Here is an 18,529-nt window from a genome sequence, read left to right as displayed (position 1 = left end):
CTTGAGTCAGTTCAAATCCCAGCTGTTATACTTATAAAGCTACATGACCATGAGAAAAATTATTTAACCCATCCATGCCTGTTTTCTATAAAATACAGTGATAAATACTGGCACCTTCCTAATGAGAAATGATCACAATAGCTCTAGAGGCTCATTCTGCCTCCAATCTCCTGTCCTCTCAAACTTTTAGTAGCAGAAAAGGCAGCTGGATCAACAAATTTGAGCTAGCTTAAGAGAGGAACAGAAAGGTTCCCCCTCTCTAACAAGGCTACTCCATCTACAAATAAGTTTCCATTAGTTCACAGCTACATAAATATTCCCTATCTCAGCCCAATAATAAATATGTAGACTCTTATGGAGGCAGGGTTCCTTTCCACTGGAACTTTGAACACAGTATATGCAGACTATGCCTAAGCTGTGTAGGACCGGAGAGTTTGAGGGATTGTGTGCCCTCTACTACTGCCCTCTCTGTAAACTTTTCCTCAATAAACTATCTTACATCTATCTCATGTGGTACTACGGTATTGTGTTGCATGACCTCCTTGAAAGATATTTCCTCATAGGTTGTTGCTATCCTTGTTCCTCTTTACAAATATAATAATACTTGTAAAGTGTCTAAAACATTGCCTGGCATATGCATAATAGTATGTATTATGTAAAGATCAGCTATTTGTTTCTAAAAGGAGAATCAGGAAAGACTGGCAGTGTTCTGGAGTCAGAGATAACAATACAAAATATCAAAATAAAGAATGAAAATAGGACAGTGGGTATGGCAACAGAGTAGTAAAAGTCAGGTTGTATTAGTTTAAGGATTGGGTTGGAAGTAAAGAGTAAAACAGTGAATACAAACTCTTTTTTCTAAGAAATTTGGTGGCAAAAAAAAAAGATAAAGTATATTGGTTAGCACTTTTTTGCTTGCAAGTGACAGGAATCCAATTTGAACTAGCTTTATAAAAGGACTTACTATAAGAATATTGTGATGTCTCAATAATGTGGCTGAGTCTCAAAATCATGTGAAACCAAGATCTTCAGTTATTCTTTTTCTTGTTCCTTTTGGTAGGTTTGTTTCATTTTTTCTCCTCTTTTCTCCAGACTAGTTGCATTGCTGCTTTGGCCCACGTGGTAGGAAAGATGGCTATAAAGAGCTCGGGAGTCTTGTATTTTATCGTTCAGGCATGCAGTGGAATTTGTTTGCAGTTTCGGCTTCAAAATTCTTTTTTTTTTTTTTTAATTTTATTTATTTTGAGAGAGAGGGAGAGAGAGAGACAGACAGATAGGCAGACAGACAATGAACAGGGGAGGGGCAGAGAGAGAAAGGGAGACAGAGACTCCCAAGCAGGCTCTGCACTGTCAGAGCGGAAACCACTGTGGGGCTCGATCTCACAAAGTGTGAGATCATGACCTGAGATGAAATCAAGATTCAGAGGCTTAACCAAATGAGCCACCTAGGCGTTCCTCAGCTTCAAAATTCTTAAGGAAGGACCCTGTCCCTGCTTAAACTAAGTAGCCAGGGATGAATGAATCAATAGTATCCAGGGATACATAAAGGAAATTGAGGGAGATTGGACCTGATGATCTCCTATGAAATAAGTGGCTAACTTATTTCTTTAGAGTATAGGAGATGTAGTAAAGGGGGTAGTTGAAAATATAAATATTAATATACCTGTCAAGAGGAAGAGGAAGGAAGGTAGGAGGAAAAGGTTAAAGTTTGTAAAAATAAGAGTCCAGCTCAGACTGGAAACTAAATTAATGAAGGTGTCAGATGTACAACGTGACTACACAGTAATGCTCACTAGTCCATGAAAAAGAGTTCATAAGGCACATGGTAGAAACTTGGGGGAAAGGGAAATAAGGGTGCTGGCTAAAAAGACTGAATTAGTAATTTAACTCTTAGAGTCAAATCACTAGTAGGTAGAAGTAAAAAGATAAACTTTATTCGATTCCTGACAAGTACTTACAAATTCTCAATTAGTGTTATTCAAGTGGTACTGTCAACGTTAATGGCTTTAATGTTTACCTGTTAGAAAAAATGAACTCCATATTCTTTTCTAAGGACACATTCTAACATTCTAAGGATAAAAATATTTGGTCTAATCTTGAGAGGTTTTTAAATTTGAGGGTTTAAATATGTCATCTTAATTTTGCTCCATTATTTTTATTCTACCATAAAGCTGGCCATGTATAAATAGGGTCACTAACCCCAACTCCATCTCACGAGACTTAGAAAATCAGTTTATTTGGAACACATTCTTGTGTCATTATGTTAAATAATTCCACTTGTAAAACAGGAATAATAATAGTATATACCTCATAAAATAAAATTATGTGAATTTAATGAGTTGACAAATAGAAAGTGCCTAGAATAGTGACTAATAAATGGCAAACACTCAACAAAAGCCAGCCTTATTAGTACAATTATGAACCTGTGGCAGAAGGACTTTTTAATTCATATTACTTATTTGAAAAATAAAGTTGATTAAGTGTCCAACTCTTGATCTCAGGGTCACTGATCTCAGGTCTTGATCTCAGGGTCATTAGTTCAAGCCCCACACTGGGCTCCACACTGGATGTGGAGCCTATTAAATAAACAAATAAATAAATAAAACAAAAATAAAGTATTACTAGAACAATAAGCAAATAATATGGTAATCTAAATTGAAAATATAAATGATTTAATGCACTTATTAAGCATTTTAGCAGTGATTTTTACATAAAAAACAAAGACAAGGAAAGTAGCAAGTTTAGACCAAAAATGAGTAATGAATTAACTTCCGCAAAAAGAAAAAGCTTTCAAAGAACTTTCTTTAAATATACTGAAATATAAATTTATTCAAAAGCAATACAATAACAGCTTCTATGAAGTATGAGCTACATGTAATAAATACAGTACCAAAAATCTCATTTTTCATCATATCAACATCTTCTTTTAATTACAACTTTTCTCCCTGGAATATTAAAAAAAAAGATTAGTTTTTGAAATATTCTTATATTAATTTAGTATTAATGTCCACTATAATAATCAGGAACATAATTTAAAGCAAGAGTGGGAAATGCTTACTCAATTAAACATGAATCAGAAAAAGTAAAAAATGGACCACATGAAATGTAAAAAGCAAGTAATTCTGGTTGGGGGGCATTGGGAGGGAGTGCAAAGTTTAAATTGATTTAAAAAACAAAAACAGAGGACACAATAAAAAAAAATATTTAGACACTGGTGTCACATTATGGTTTGAGGGCACAGTAAGGAAGATAGAGGAAGGACTACATGAAAAAAGTCAGTGAAAAAGAGGGAAGAGAAAAAAAGCAAAAAAGGAAAATGACAAGAGAAATATTTGCATCAAAAAAGAGCACAACATACAGAAGTAGAAAAATACTGGGAAAAGGCCCAGAAGATTCTAAAAATACAAGTCAAATACTCTTGTCACACCTTGGTCTTTACTTAGGCCAGGGATTTGAAAATGTTATTATGTCTCTGGTATTGCCTGTAATCTTCCTATCCATCCCTGTTTTCCCTATAGCTGACTTTCTCAATTTTTGTTTTTCATCTTATTGCATGGCATATGGACCATATTTGCAAATGACTTTTCCTTTTTGGAAATAAGATGATTATAAACAATACTTCTTACAACTTTGTAATAAGCTGTGAATTACCTAATTAATCAGTATTCACAGCACAGTATTCCACTGTTCAGATCTTGGTATCTGTGAACTCCTTGATAATATGTTCAAAATTTTGTGTATGTGTAATTTTTTGTGTGACTTATGAAGGTTTTGTCACCAGAAAACTGCTGTGTTAGAGGCTTTATGGTGAACGAACTGCCAACATAGTTAACTGTTAGGAAAATCAGTATTTGGGCTATAACATAAGTAAAAGAGATAACTAACACTTATTAAGTACTTCTCACATAGTCATTTCTAGTTTTTTTCTGCTGTATCAATGGACTTTAAAACTGCACTCTCTGGAGCACAGCTGGATTAAGGCCAACTGATGCCCTCAACACAACCCAACAATGATGCCCCCTCTCACCTTTCCATTGCTTAAAATAAAGAGCTTAAGGATTCTTCACACAAATCAGAGCATGACTTAAATGCCAGCTGGTGTTACTCTCTACAAAAGTGAAACTCACACCATAAGTCAGAAACAAATGTAATTTCTTGATGACACCTTCAAACCAAATTTAAACCTAAGGCACTCACTATACCAAAGAAAAAGATAGTTTAACAGTGCACACACATCAAACTGCAACATGGCAGATAAAGACAATTACAAAACAATCTACTACACTCAAGTGTGGCAGTGAAAGAGTTAAGGGCATGATAGCTAGGGCAAAACACTGTGGTACTCCCTTTCCCTTGGTGCCCTAATCTCAGGCTTATGTTCCTTAAAGATTAATCCAGGCCTGCTCTGAACTCTTTGCATAAGCAGACATGTAAGAGGGTGAGCAAGTAAGTAACTGGGCAAAGGTCAGCCACAATCCACTTTTAATCAGATAAATTAGCTTTGTATCTGATTGACATATTTGGGTTTCTTTATAACATTCTGTTTAAATAACAGTTTTGTTGGTTTAAAAAAGGTTAAAATTTCTGCTTTTATACCAGAGACAAATGCAGTGTTATACTTTAGTGTGGGTGAGGTGAGCTAAGGACAAGAAATGGCCTGTAGATCAAGGTTCTACAACCCAGTTTAAAATATGTCAAGTTTTACAAATTTTACACTTATTAATGCAATGTACATGTAAATGATCATGAAGTTAGACAATAAAACCATAGTAAGTCTAAGTTTCTTTCAATAGTAGCAGTCCTTGCTCTGAATTTTCTCACCTTCCATTAAAAGAAAAAAAAAAAAAGGAGTCCCTACAGAGAAAGTATTGGGAAGATGTCTTCAGGTACCTTTCCCTTAAGTTTAAGGTATAACGGCAAGTGACGGCCATCTAAGAACTGAGTAAAACCCACAGATGAGCATTTGTCAAGCATTTGTCCCAGCATGGGTCCCACAGAAGTACAGAACAGAGTTCTGGGCAACCCAAAGAACCAGCCCCTTCTTTTCAAGACAAAATTAAACCAACACAGGTAATGCAATTGAGTCTCATGAGCTATGAGGCCCAGGTGAGATTATGTTAAGGCTACCGACTATGGTTAATGCATTTAAAAACTCAGTAGAGCATCACTAGCAATGAACAAAGCTATAATGTGAACAGAATTTAACTTTGGCTGGATTTTCTTAAAAAACTGGCTATAGTAGTTTGCATATTTTATTTTATTAGTATTTTGCATGTTTTAATTTGGCTCTGAGCTTCCATTAAAACAGAATAGGTAAAATGAATTATTCAAATGCATCTATTTATTCCAATGACCTATAGACTGAGATATTCTATCAATCAGTTGTGTAGTAACTTTTAAGTCCTAACCTCTTAATCTCTAATTTACTAAGCAGTTGCAAGACCAAACTATGTAATTAAACAGTATTGAAGACAATAGAAACACAACTATGAAATTAGTATATCAACAGTGGTTAAGAACAAAGCCTCATCTATATAATGGGGATAATAATAGTACCCCCTAGCACCTAGCCACCAATTGGGTGGCTCAATTGATTAAGAGTCAGATTCTTGATTTTGGCTCAGCTGATGATCTCACGGTTCTGGAGTTTGAGCCCCATGTCCAGCATTGGGCTCCACACTGACAGTGTGGAGCCTGCTTGGGATTCTCTCTCTCCCTCTCTGCCTGTTCCCCCACTCTCTCTCTCAAAAAATAAATTTTTTTTAAAAAATTAAAAAAATAATAGTACCCCCTACAATAGAAGTATTTGGTACTATTTGGGTAATAATAGTACCAATCAATAAAGATTAAATGAGCCAATTTATGTAAAGCAAATAGTGCCTGCATATAGTACTAATGCTTGTGTATTACTATGATTACAATTTGTCACTGTACTAATCAAGTTTATTCTAAATAAATCAAGGTCTATTTGACCAGAAATAGACTGTTGCACATCTAGGACTCAAAGGGCCACTGGAGTGGAGCAGAGTTCTTAAAAAAGGACGCAGTGTTTCCCACTAGGGAACATTATGAAAACTCATGACAGTTCTTTTTGGTTGTCACTATGATGGGAAGAAAGGGACATCGTCTTGCTGGCATGTAATAAGGACAAAAGATGCCAGATATATTTACTTGCAGGGCCATTTCAACCAACAAAACCATCTGCCTGGTAATCCTGCTAGACTTCCCTAGTCCATTTAGATTTTCCCATTCTCCAAGATAACTATTTCATATACCTTTCCTGTTCTTAAACCTCCAATACCTTACCCTGCCATAGCTCATAACCTCACTAAGAAAACCTTCACTAAGAAAATACAGGCAATCAATCAATAAAGAAATTGCTCCCCTCTCACCAAATCTTTCCATGTGTTTCTGTGCGCATATATTTTGCTTTCTTTCCCACTACAGTGGATGAACTCTTATCCAAGGCCAATTCTTCTCTGCTGGAGTCTATCTCCTTCAGCCTACCTTAAGAATTTTACTCCTTCCACTCTGTGTCTTGAATTATCAGCTTCCCTGTCTACCAGATCATTCCCACCAGTCAAATGCTGTTTATGTCGTATTCTAAAAGCAAACAAACAAAACAAAAAACTCTTTCTTGACTATTTCCCTCATTTCTTTACATCAAAAGAGTTGCCTGTTTTTGGTGTTTGCATTTCTTCTCCTATTCTCTGCTGATCACACTCTAATCAGGCTTTATCCCCACTATTACCATGAAGCTGTTCTCATAAATGTCATCAACAGCCTGCATTTTACCAAATATATCAACTATTATTCCTCACTTTATTTAGCAACGTTTGATATCACTCTTTTCTGAAACATGTGATATTATGTTTTCCTTATTTTTTCTCCTGTCTCACTGTTTAAATCTCAGCTTTATTGGATACTCAAGTTCTTGAATGCTAAAAGTAACTTAGCTTTACTAAATTAGGCTTAATTTCGGGGCTTCTTTTTTCTACTCCCACTCATTCCCTTGAGTTAACAAGCATTATGGCTTTAACAACCATCTACATGCTGAGCTAAAAATTTAACTTTAGTCTCATTAGCCCAATCATTCATTTGTCACCTTCAGTTTGACATCTAATAGAAATCTCAAATTTAATATATCTAAAGTCAAACTTTTGATCTAAGAGGCTTCCAAATCTGCTCATCAACTAGTATTCGCCAACTCAGTGAAAGCTCACTTACTCTGGCCAAAATCTTTGCAGTCTTCTGGACTCTTATTTCACTCAAAACCTACATTAAATCCTGTTGGCTCTACCTTCAGAATATATCCAGACATGGAACCATTCGCAACACTTCCACATCTATCCTCCTGCCTACCCCAAATTGTCTCTTGCCTGGATTATTACAAGATCCACCTACAGATACAAGACTATCCGCCTAGCTAGTCTCTGCTCTTGTTCCTTTATCATCCATTCTTCATAAAACAGCCAGAGTGACCCTTTAAAAACATAAATCAGATAACTGCCAATTCCCTATGCAGAACCCTCCAATGGTTTCCCATCACACTTGAAATAAAATCCAAAGTTCTTGCAGGAGCTACAAGACTATTAGAGCACCCTCACCCCCACCTTACAACCCAACCCCTAACTAACATCATCTATCTCCTACTACTTTCCCTTTTGTTTACACCAAACCAGCAATATCCCTCCTAGCTGGTTTTTGTACATGCCAGACATGCTACCACCTCAGGACTTTAGTACCTGTTGTTCCCTTTCCTCCACTGCCCTTCCTCCAGATATTGGGATTTCTTACTTCCTACTTATTATAGGACTCTGATTAAATGTCACTTTAAAAAAAAAAAAAAAGCTTATTTATTTTGAGAGAGCGAGTGAGCACGCAAGCGGGGAAGGGACAGAGGAGAGAGAGAGAATCCCAAGTAGGCTCCACGCCATCAGCACAGAACCCGTAGTGGGGCTCAAATTCACGAACTGTGAGATCATGACCTGAGCCGAAATTAAGAGATGGATGCTTAATCAACTGAGCCACCCAGGCGCCCCCAAATGTCACCTTCTTGAGAGGCCTTCCCTGACCACCTTATCTAAAACAGTACTCCCATCACATTGTATGGTCTTATTTCCACCTAGCATTAGAGCATATATCTATTTACTTGTTTACTGAAAGTTTCCCCACAAAAATGTAAACTCTGTTTGGACAGGGTCTTGGCCAGTTTTGCCTATTTCTATAATTCCAGTGCCTGGTATATAGTAGATGCTCAATAAATAATCAAATGGCTGAATAAAGGATATAAAGTAAACACAAATGTAGTTTTAAAAGGCTAGACGAAAACTAATTTCATCAGGCATTATACACAATTGCCTTGTTTACTATACCATCAGACTTGCTATATATTTGAGGTTTCATGTGAAAATTTTATTTTACCAATAAGAATATTATTTATATCGCTTTCTGCTTATAAGTAGTAAATTAAGCTCCTTTCAAAGTAGAGAAATGAAAAGAAGCTCTAATAGTTTTTGTCTTAGATCCATTCTAAAAATGCTTTAAAAATTTTTTAGGCCACCAATTCTATTTTGAAAGTGAAGCCAATGGGCATTTGAAAAAAGCTGGATTTCTCTGGAAGAGATTTTTTATTTCTATATGCAAGTTATAGATCAAATGCTTATAAAAATGTTGAGTGTCTGCAGGGTCTGTGTAGTAGGGATATAATTACCTATTCAGTATGATATACACAGAATAATGGAAGTAGATAAATTATGTAAATGAGATACTCTGCCACTGTGGAAGTCTATGACTAAAACAAAGGTCCCCTTAATAATTTTTATTAGAATGTTTCCAGAAGTCTAGAAACACAACTAATTTTGGAACTCCAAAAACATTTTCTAGTATTGCTGACCCTTGAATAACATGGGCTGACCTTTGAATAACACAGGTTTGAAATGCACAGGTCCACTTATATGGCTAATTTTTTTCAATAAATATATTGAAAAATTTTTGGAGACCTGCAACAATTTGAAAAAAACTTATGGAAGAGCCTCACAGCCTAGAAATATCAAAAAATTAAGAGAAAGGTATGTCATAAATGCATAAAACATATGAAGACACTAGTCTATTTTTCATTTACTACCATAACATACACACAAATCTATTATAAAAAGTTAAGCTTTATCAAAATGTATGCACACACAGATTGTATATGGTGCCATTTGCAGTTGAAATGTAAACAAATGTAAAGATGTGGTATTAAATAACTGTATAAAATTAAATGTAGTACTGTAATAATTTCGTAGCCACCACCTGTGGCTATTGTGGTGAGTTCAAGTATTGTATTGCTTAAAACACTGTGTGACGTTTATCATCTCCATGTGAGCAGTTCATCTCTCCACTAAATTGTGTATCACAATAAAAAAGTGACCTCTTGCAGTTCTCACATATTTTTCATGGTGTTTAGTGCAATACCATACACTTTGAATAACATCATGGAACCCATATGAGGTGCAGCTAGTGATGTTGGAAGAGCTCCCAAGAAGCAGAGAAAAGTCATGACATTACAAGATAAAATTGAACTGCTTGGTATGTACTGCAGACTGAAGTCTGCAGCTGTGGCTGCCTGCCATTTCAAGATAAATGAATCCAGTGTAAGGACCATTGTGAAAAAAGAAAAGGAAATTTGTGAAGCCATAGCTGCAGTTATGCTAGCAGGTATGAAAACCTTGTACTTTTTATCTTGTGTTTTTGAAAATGCAACTTTTATGTGAGTGTAAGATTGCTCTAAGAAAGACATGCCTGTAGACTCTACTATGATTTGAGAAAAAGCAGTCATTATATGACAACATAGGACAAAGGAAAGATAAGGATCTAAAGCTGGAGAATTTAATGTCAGCAAAGGATGGTTTGTTAATTTTAGAAATAGGTTTTGCTGAGAAAATGTTGAGGTACAGCCACAGCAATTTCTTACTTGACACATCTCCAAAGGCAAGAGAATTAAAAGCAAAAATGAACTATTGAAACCTCACCAAGATAAAACCATCTGCGCTGCAAAGGAAACAATCAACAAAACTAAACGGCAACTGATGGAATGGGAAAAGATATTTGCAAATGACATATCAGATAAAGGCCTAGTATCCAAAACCTATAAAGAACTCACCAAACTCCACACCAAAAAAACCCCAAATAATCCAGTGAAGAAATGGGCAGAAGACACGAATAGACACTTTTCTAAAGAAGACATCTAGATGGCCCAAAGAAGCATGAAAAGATGCTCAATGTCACTCCTCATCAGGGAAATACAAATCAAAACCACACTGAGATACCACCTCATACTGGTCAGAGTGGCTAAAATGAACAACTCAGGAGACTATAGATGCTGGAGAGGATGTGGAGAAAAGGGAACCCTCTTGCACTGTTGGTGGGAATGCCAACTGGTGCAGCAGCTCTGGAAAACAGTGTGGAGGTTCCCAAAAAAATTAAAAATAGAACTACCCTATGACCCAGTAATAGGACTGCTAGGAATTTGCCCAAGGGATACAGGAGTGCTGATGCATAGGGGCACTTGTACCCCAATGTTTATAGCAGTGCTTTCAACAGTAGCCAAATTATGGAAAGAGCCCAAATGTCCATCAACTGACGAATGGATAAAGAAGATGTGTTTTATCTATACAATGGACTACTACTTAGAAATGAGAAAGAATGAAATCTGGCCATTTGCAGCAATGTGGATGGAACTGGAGGGTATTATGCTAAGTGAAATAAGTCAGGCAGAGAAAGATACCGTATGTTTTCACTCATATGTGGATCTTGGGAAACAACAGAAGACCATGGCAGAGGGGAAGGGGGGGGAGAAAAAGTTACAGAAAGGGAGGGAGGCAGGCAAACCATAAGAGATTCTTGGATACTGAGAACAAACTGAGGGTTGATGGGGGGGTGGGGGAGAGGGGAAAGTGGGTGATGGGCATTGAGGAGGGCACTTATTGGGATGAGCACTGGGTGTTGTATGGAAACCAACTTGACAATTATATTAAAAATTTTTTTTAAATTTGCAATTCAAGAAAATCATAATTTAAACTCTATGGTAAACCTGTAACATCAACTATTAAAGAGTACATTGTTTAAAAAAAAAAAATGTTGAGCTAACAGAGAAGCAGCTTCTGCTGACCAAGAAACAGCAGACAGTTCCCAGACACCATTACGAAAATCACTGAGGAGAAAGGGTATCTGCCTGAATGGGTTTCTAATACAGACAAAAATGCCTCCAAAGACATTTAGTTTTATGACATGGACCTTCTGAGGTATGGACACTGAAATTAAAGCAAATGGTTGAAGAACAATTGGTATTGTCTAAAATATTTTGAAAGAAATGCAAAAAAAAAAAAAATCACCCAGAAATGCTGATGTATTTTCATGAAGTTACACGAAATGTGCCTGCCTCTCCTGCCTGCCCTTCCACCTCCTCCACCCCTCTGCCTCTGCCATCCTTCAGACAGCAATAATAATAATGGCTGTATAGTTAATAAATCGAACTGTTGTGTATGTGTATTTTCATGTTAAATAATAATGTATGACAAGAACTGTAAGAGATGTTTCTGTGTCATCATCAGCATCATCTAAGTACTGACCATGTAGAACATCATGTGCAAGATGTATATGGAAGTAGGCAGACTATCCTTACATAGGTATAAGGTAAGTAGTATTTAATATAAACTTAATAATGTGTTAGTTTTCTGTTTTATAACTTTGCTTTCAAATAACATTACCATAGGGTGTGTCCCTCTCTCTAGTAAATGAAGAAGGTGCAGAGCAACCCATCATCACAGGTAAGTAGTTTTTAAAAAAAATAGAACACTGTTTCCAACAGTATATAATGAATATGGCTAGAATGAAATTTTACAATGATTCATTAGTGTAGAGGCTAGGCTACCATAAAGCATTCATATTGCTGCTGCTTCCTTATCAATGTATGAATTATTAACCTATAAATAAATATGAATTTTTTTCATATTATCTTTTCATTTTTTATATTTAGTGTTAGTTATACATATATAACACCAACAGTGTTTTGTATAAGACAATATTGATGTGGGTACTGACAGATAATTCATCTTGTAAAACATGATATAACTTACATTATCAGTAAATACAATACAGCACTATAAATGTATTTTCCCTTATGATTTTCTTAACATTTTCTCTAGCTTACTTTATTGTATACATATAACATACAAAATATGTGTTAAACTGTTTAGGTTATGAGTAAGGCTTCCAGTAAACCAGCTATTACCAGTTAAGTTTGGGGGGAGTCAAAAGTTATATATGAATTTTTAGCTGCACTGGGGTGTCAGTGCCCCTAACCCCTGCACTGTTCAAGGGTCAAGTTTATTCTAGAGTTCAAAATACTTTCCTAATATGAAATAGACTTAGTACTTTAATGAAATATAAAGATTATATTTAATCATATGTATAGTCTATTTTAATCAAAATTAATTTTCAATGCTAAATTTTCAACCCTACTTACAATGGAATTTTTTGAACTTTCAGTATTTACGTATCACTTAATGGCATGCTTCATTTAAATACATGGATTTTTTTTTTACAAACAATATAATGATATTCATTGGAGACAAATTATTATAACTTCTAATGAAAGACATACATACCTGAGGTATACCAGCACCTGTTTGCATAGAAGACTTTTTTAATAGTCTCACTTCTTTGTTTATATATCTTAGCATTCCACTAAGAGTACTGAAGTCATTACTTTCAGAACTATCATCTTCTATGTCATATGTGAGAGGTTTAAATGAGTCTGGCTGGGTAGAAGTCAGATCCTTCTGGCTTTCTTCTAATGTTGACGACTGTTCTAATTGCATTTTTTTTAAGTCTTGTAGTAATTCTTCAGAAAGATCTTCATTACTACCAGTTTTGACACTAAGGTCACTGGCACTAATTGAGCGACGTAGTTTTCTACACTTGAAAAAAGCTGCATGAGAATGTTTAGCAAATTTTGGATCTTGAATGGCAGGCATAATTTCTGTTGCAGATGTAAGCAGGGCTGGTAGAAACTTGATGTCTTCTGCCCTTTCACGTCCAGAAATTTTGGCTTGTAATCTGGTTAATTCTGATTCCTGTAGAAAAATACGTACACAGTAGGTGTTCAATATATTTTTGTTAGATGAATAAATTACTTAAATGATCTCTAAGAATCTATGATTTTTTAAGTCAACCTTCTGCACAGAACACAAATTCCTTTCATGACAAACCATGAGAGTTTTCCAAACTCTGTTTAAACCCTTCATTTTGGGAAAATTACCTATGTTCACTTGAAATATGTTAAAACTACACTAAGAAACTCCATGAAAACTAGATTTTCCTTATACAAATGTTACAGTAACAGCATAGGGAACAGACACACAGTAACAGATAGGGAAAATATAAAGAAAAAGGAATCCAATTGTATCACTAAAGAAAGCAGCAAACTGTGAGAAGAGAGGGACAGAAAAGAACTACAATAACAAAATGGTGCTAAGTACATACTTATCAATAATTAGTTTGAATGTAAATGGAATAAATGCTCCAATCAAAAGCCAGAGTGAAGACTGACACAGAATGGATAAAAAAGCAAGACCTATCTGTATAAACTGCCTAAAAGATACTCATTTCAGACCAAACAACACATAAAGGTTGAAAGTGAAGGGAGGGAAAAGCACTTATAATGCAAATGTAAATGAAAAGAAAGCCAGGGGAGCAATACTTCTATGGGATAAAACAGACTGTAAAACAATGACCATAACAAGAGACAAAAAAAGGACACTACATGATCATAAAGGGAACAATCCAACAAGAAGATATAACAATTGTAAGTATTTATGTACCCAATGTGATAGCACCCAAATCCATAAAGTAGTTACTAACAAGCATAAAGGTAGTAACTGATAGTAATACAGTAATAGTAGAAGACTTAAATTTTTTTTTAATGTTTTATTTATTTTTGAGAGAGAGAGAGAAACAGTGCGAGTGGGGGAGGGGGCGGGGAGACAGGAAGACAGAATCCGAAGCAGGCTTCAGGCTCTGAGCTGGCAGCACAGAGCCCAAAATGGGGCTCGAACCCACAAATGGTGAGATCATGACCTAAGCCGAAGTCAGACACTCAACCAACTGAGCCACCCAGGCACCCCAGTAGAGGACTTTAATACCCACTTACATCAATGGATAGATCATTCAAACAGAAAATCAACAAGGAAGCTAGTTTTGAATGATACACTGGACCAGGTGGATCTAAGATATATTCAGAACATCCCATTCTAAAATAGGATACACATTTTTAAAAAAAATTTTTAATGTTTATTTATTTTTGAGAGAGAGAGAGAGACAGAGCATGAGTGGGGAGGGGCAGAGAGAGAGGAGACACAGAATCTAAAGCAGGCTCCAGGCTCTGAGCTGTCACTACAGAGCTTGATGTGGGGCTCGAACCCATGAACCATGAGATTATGACCTGAGCCGACATAGACACTTAACTGACTGAGCCACCCAGGTGCTCCAGGATGCATTCTTTTCGGTGCACAGGGAGCATTCTCCAGAATAGATCACATTAGGCCACAAAACAAGTCTCAAAAGATTGAAAATGACTGAAGTCATACCATGCATCTTTTCTGAACACAATGCTATGAAACTAGAAATCAAACCATAAGAAAATCTGGAAAGAACACAAATACATGGAGGTTAAATAACATGCTATTAAACAATGAATGGGGGAACCAAGAAATCCGAAGAAATTCTAAAAAAATGGGGAAAAATGAAAACGAAAACACAGTGGTCCAAAATCTTTGGGATACAGCAAAAGCAGTTCTCAAAATGAAGTTATAGCAATAAGGGCCTACCTCAAGAAGCAAAAAAAATCTCAAACAATCTGCTTACATCTAAAGGAGCTAGAAAAAAAAAGAACAAAACCCAAAGCCAACACAAGGAAGAAAATAATAAAGATTAAAGCAGAAATAAATAGAAACAAAAAAAATTGGAAGTGATCAATGAAACAGGAGCTGGTTCTTTGAAAAGATCAACAAAATTGATAAACCTTTCAACAGACCAATAAAAAAAAATTGAGAGGGAGAGAGAGGATTCAAATAAACAACACCAGAAATGAAAGAGAAGAAAGAACAGCTGACACCATAGAAATACAAAGGGTAAGAGAATATTATGAAAAATCATATGCCAACAAACTGGACAACCTAGAAGAAATGGAGAACTTCCTAGAAACACATAACCTCCCAAAACTCAACCTATAAGAAATAGAAAATTTGAGCAGACTGATTACCAGTAATCCAGTAACTCCAAAAGTCCAGGACAAGATGGCTTCACAGGTGAATTCCACCAAACATTAAAGAAGAGTTAACACCTCTTCTTCTCAAACTATTCCGAAAAATACAAAAGTAAGGAAAACTTCCAAATTCATTCTATGAAGCCAGCACTACCCTGATACCAAAACCAGACAAAGACACTACAACAAAAGAGAAATACAGGTCCATATCACTGATGAACTTAAGATGCAAAAATCCTCAACAAAATATTAAATACAAACTGAATCTAACAATACATTAAAAAAAAGCATTCACCACGATGAAGTTGGATTTATTCCAGGGATGCAAGGGTGGTTTGTTATTCACAAATCAATGTGATACATCATATCAACTCTAGAAAGGATAAGAACCATATGACCATTTCAAGAGACAAGGAAAAAGCATTTGACAAAGTACAACATCCATTCATGATAGAAACTCTCAACAAAGTAGGTTTAGAGGGAACATAGCTCAACATAATAAGGGCGATACATCAAAAACTCAAAGCTAACATCATACTCCATGGTGAAAAACTGACAGCGTGTCCCCTAAGACCAGGAACAAGACAAGATGTCCACTCTCAACACCTTTATTCAACACAGTATTGGAAGTCATAGTCATAGTAATGAGATGAGGAATAAAAGTCATCCAAATTAGTAAAAAAGAAGTAACTTTAACTATTTGCACATAACAAGATACTATATATAGAAAACGTTAAAGACCATGAAAAACCTACTAAAATTGCTAAATGAATTCAGTAAGGTCATAGAATACAAAAGTCAATATTCAGGAATCCACTGCATTGCTATACACTACTAATAAAGTAGCAGAAAGAGAAATTAAGAGAACAGTTCCACTTAGAATTGTACAAAAAATAATAAAATGCCTAGGAATAAACTTATCCAAGGAGGTAAAAGACCTGGACTCTGAAAACTATAAATACTGATGAAACAAGATGAAAATGACACAAAGAAATGGAAATATATTCCATACTCATGGATTAAAAGAATAACTATTGCTAAAATGTCCACACAATCCAAAGATATCTACAGATTTTATGCAATCCTATGAAAATATCAATAGCATTTTTCACTGAACTACAACAAATAATCCTAAAATTTGTATGGAATCAGTAAAGAGCCTGAAGAGCCAAAGAAATATGGAAAAAGAACAATAAAACTGGAGGTCTCATAATCTCAGATTTCAAGACATACTACAAAGCTGTAGTATTCAAAACAAGTATGGTACTGGCACACACACACACACACACACACACAAAAACCAAACCCATAGATCAAGTGAACAGAACAGAGAGCCCAGAAATATATCCAAGGTGCCTGGGTAGCTCAGTTGGTTAAGTATCTGATTCTTGGTTTCAGCTCAGGTCATGATCTCGTGGTTCATGGGCTTGAGCCGAGCTTCGGGCTCCACGATGGGCATGGAGCCTGCTTTGGGGATTCTCACTCTCCCAATCTCTCTACTCCTCCCCTGCTCACACTGTCTCTGGAAGGAAGGAAAGCAGGAAGGCAGGCAGAAATATACCCACAATTATATGGTCAATTAATCTTCAGATGAAAGAGGCAAGAATATGCAATGGGAAAAAGTCTCTTCAACACACAGTGCTGGGATAACTGGACAGCTAGATGCAGAAGAATGAAATTGGACTACTTTATAATACCATACACAAATATAAACTCAAAATGGATTAAAGACCTAAATGTGAAACCGTAAAAATTCTAGAGGAGAGCACAGGCAGTAATCTTATGACATCAGTTGTGGCACTGTTTTTCTAGATATGTCTCCTGAGGCAAGGGAAACAAAAGCAAAAATAAACTATTGGGACCTCATCAAAATAAAAAGCTTCTGCACAGTTAAGGAAACAATCAACAAAACTAAAGGGCAACCTATGAAATGGGAGAAGATACTTACAAATGATATACCTGACAAAGGGTTAGTATCCAAAATATATAAAGAACTTATACAACACCAAAAAAACAAATAATCCAATTTGAAAATGGGTGGAAGACATTAACAGACACTTCTCCAAAGAGGACATAGAGATGGCTAACAGACACATTGAAAGATGCTCAACATAAATAACCATCAGGGAAATGCAAATCAAAACCACAATGCAGTATCACCTCACAATTATGAGAGTGGCTAAAATCAACAGCACAGTAAACAAGTGTTGGCAAGGATGTGGAGAAAAAGGAACCCTCTTGCATTGTTTTTAGGAATGCAAACCAGTGCAGCCACTGTGGAAACAATATGGAGTTTCCTCAAAAAGCCAAAAATAGAACTACACTATGATCCAGCAATTGCACTACTGGGTATTTATCCAAAAATACAAAAACATTAATTCAAAGGGATATATGAACCCCTCTGTTTATTGGAGCATTATTTAAAATAGCCAAAATAAGAAAGCAGCCCAAATGTCCACTGACAGATTAATGGATAAAGAAGATGTGGTATATATTTACAATGGAATACTATTCAGCCATAAATAAGAATGAGATCTTGCCATTTGCAGTGACATAAATGGAGCTAAAGAGTATAATGCTAAGTGAAATAAGTCAGTTAGACAAAGATAAATACCATATGATTACACTCATGTGTAATTTAAGAAACAAATAAACAAAGGGTGCCTGGGTGGCTCAGTTAGTTAAGTGTCCGACTCTTGATTTTGACTCTGGTCATGATCTCATGCTTTGTAAGATCGAGTCCCCATCTGCTGACAGTGCAGAGCCTGCTTGGGATTCTCTCTCTCCCTCTCTCTTTGCACCCGCCCCCCACTCATGCATGTGCAAGCTCTCTCTCAAAATAAGTAAACATTTTTTAAAAAAAGAAACTAACAAACAAATAAAATGAGCAAAGGGAAAAAAAGCAGAAGAGAGAGAGATAAACCCAGAAAGACTCTTAACTACAGAGAACAAACTGATGGTTACCAGAGGGGAGGTGGGTGGGTGGATAGGTAAAATAGGTGATGGTGATTAAACGTGCTCATCACTTGTAATGAGCACAGGGTAATGAATGGAAGTGTTGAATCACTATATTGTATACCTGAAACTAATATGACACTGTATGTTAACTATACTGGAATTTAAAATAAAATTTAAAAAACATTAAAAATAAAAAATATAAAAATATATATATTCCATGTAAATGGATATCAAAATCCTGGAGTAGCTCTACTCACATCA

At 35.8% G+C, this 18,529-nt stretch overlaps 1 protein-coding gene across 8 annotated transcripts in view; it reads right to left on the bottom strand.

The window, feature by feature from the left end:
* The window catches only part of CCDC18 (coiled-coil domain containing 18), a 115,510-nt gene that overhangs the window by 3,934 nt on the left and 93,047 nt on the right, over nucleotides 1-18,529 (bottom strand). For 7 of the 8 annotated variants that reach the window (XM_053214457.1, XM_053214459.1, XM_053214460.1 and 4 more), the window contains one exon: nucleotides 12,646-13,121. In XM_053214457.1, coding sequence (XP_053070432.1) covers nucleotides 12,646-13,121 — 476 coding nt within the window. Of the gene's footprint in view, nucleotides 1-2,799; nucleotides 2,946-12,645; nucleotides 13,122-18,529 lie in introns of those variants that run through there. The other variant, XM_053214461.1, reaches the window with a different exon arrangement.

Source organism: Acinonyx jubatus, chromosome C1 (assembly GCF_027475565.1).
Source record: "Acinonyx jubatus isolate Ajub_Pintada_27869175 chromosome C1, VMU_Ajub_asm_v1.0, whole genome shotgun sequence".
Classification (NCBI taxonomy): Eukaryota; Metazoa; Chordata; class Mammalia; order Carnivora; family Felidae; genus Acinonyx; species Acinonyx jubatus.
The sequence above is the reverse complement of the archived record's forward strand: the minus strand, read 5'-3'. Positions and strand labels throughout refer to the sequence as shown.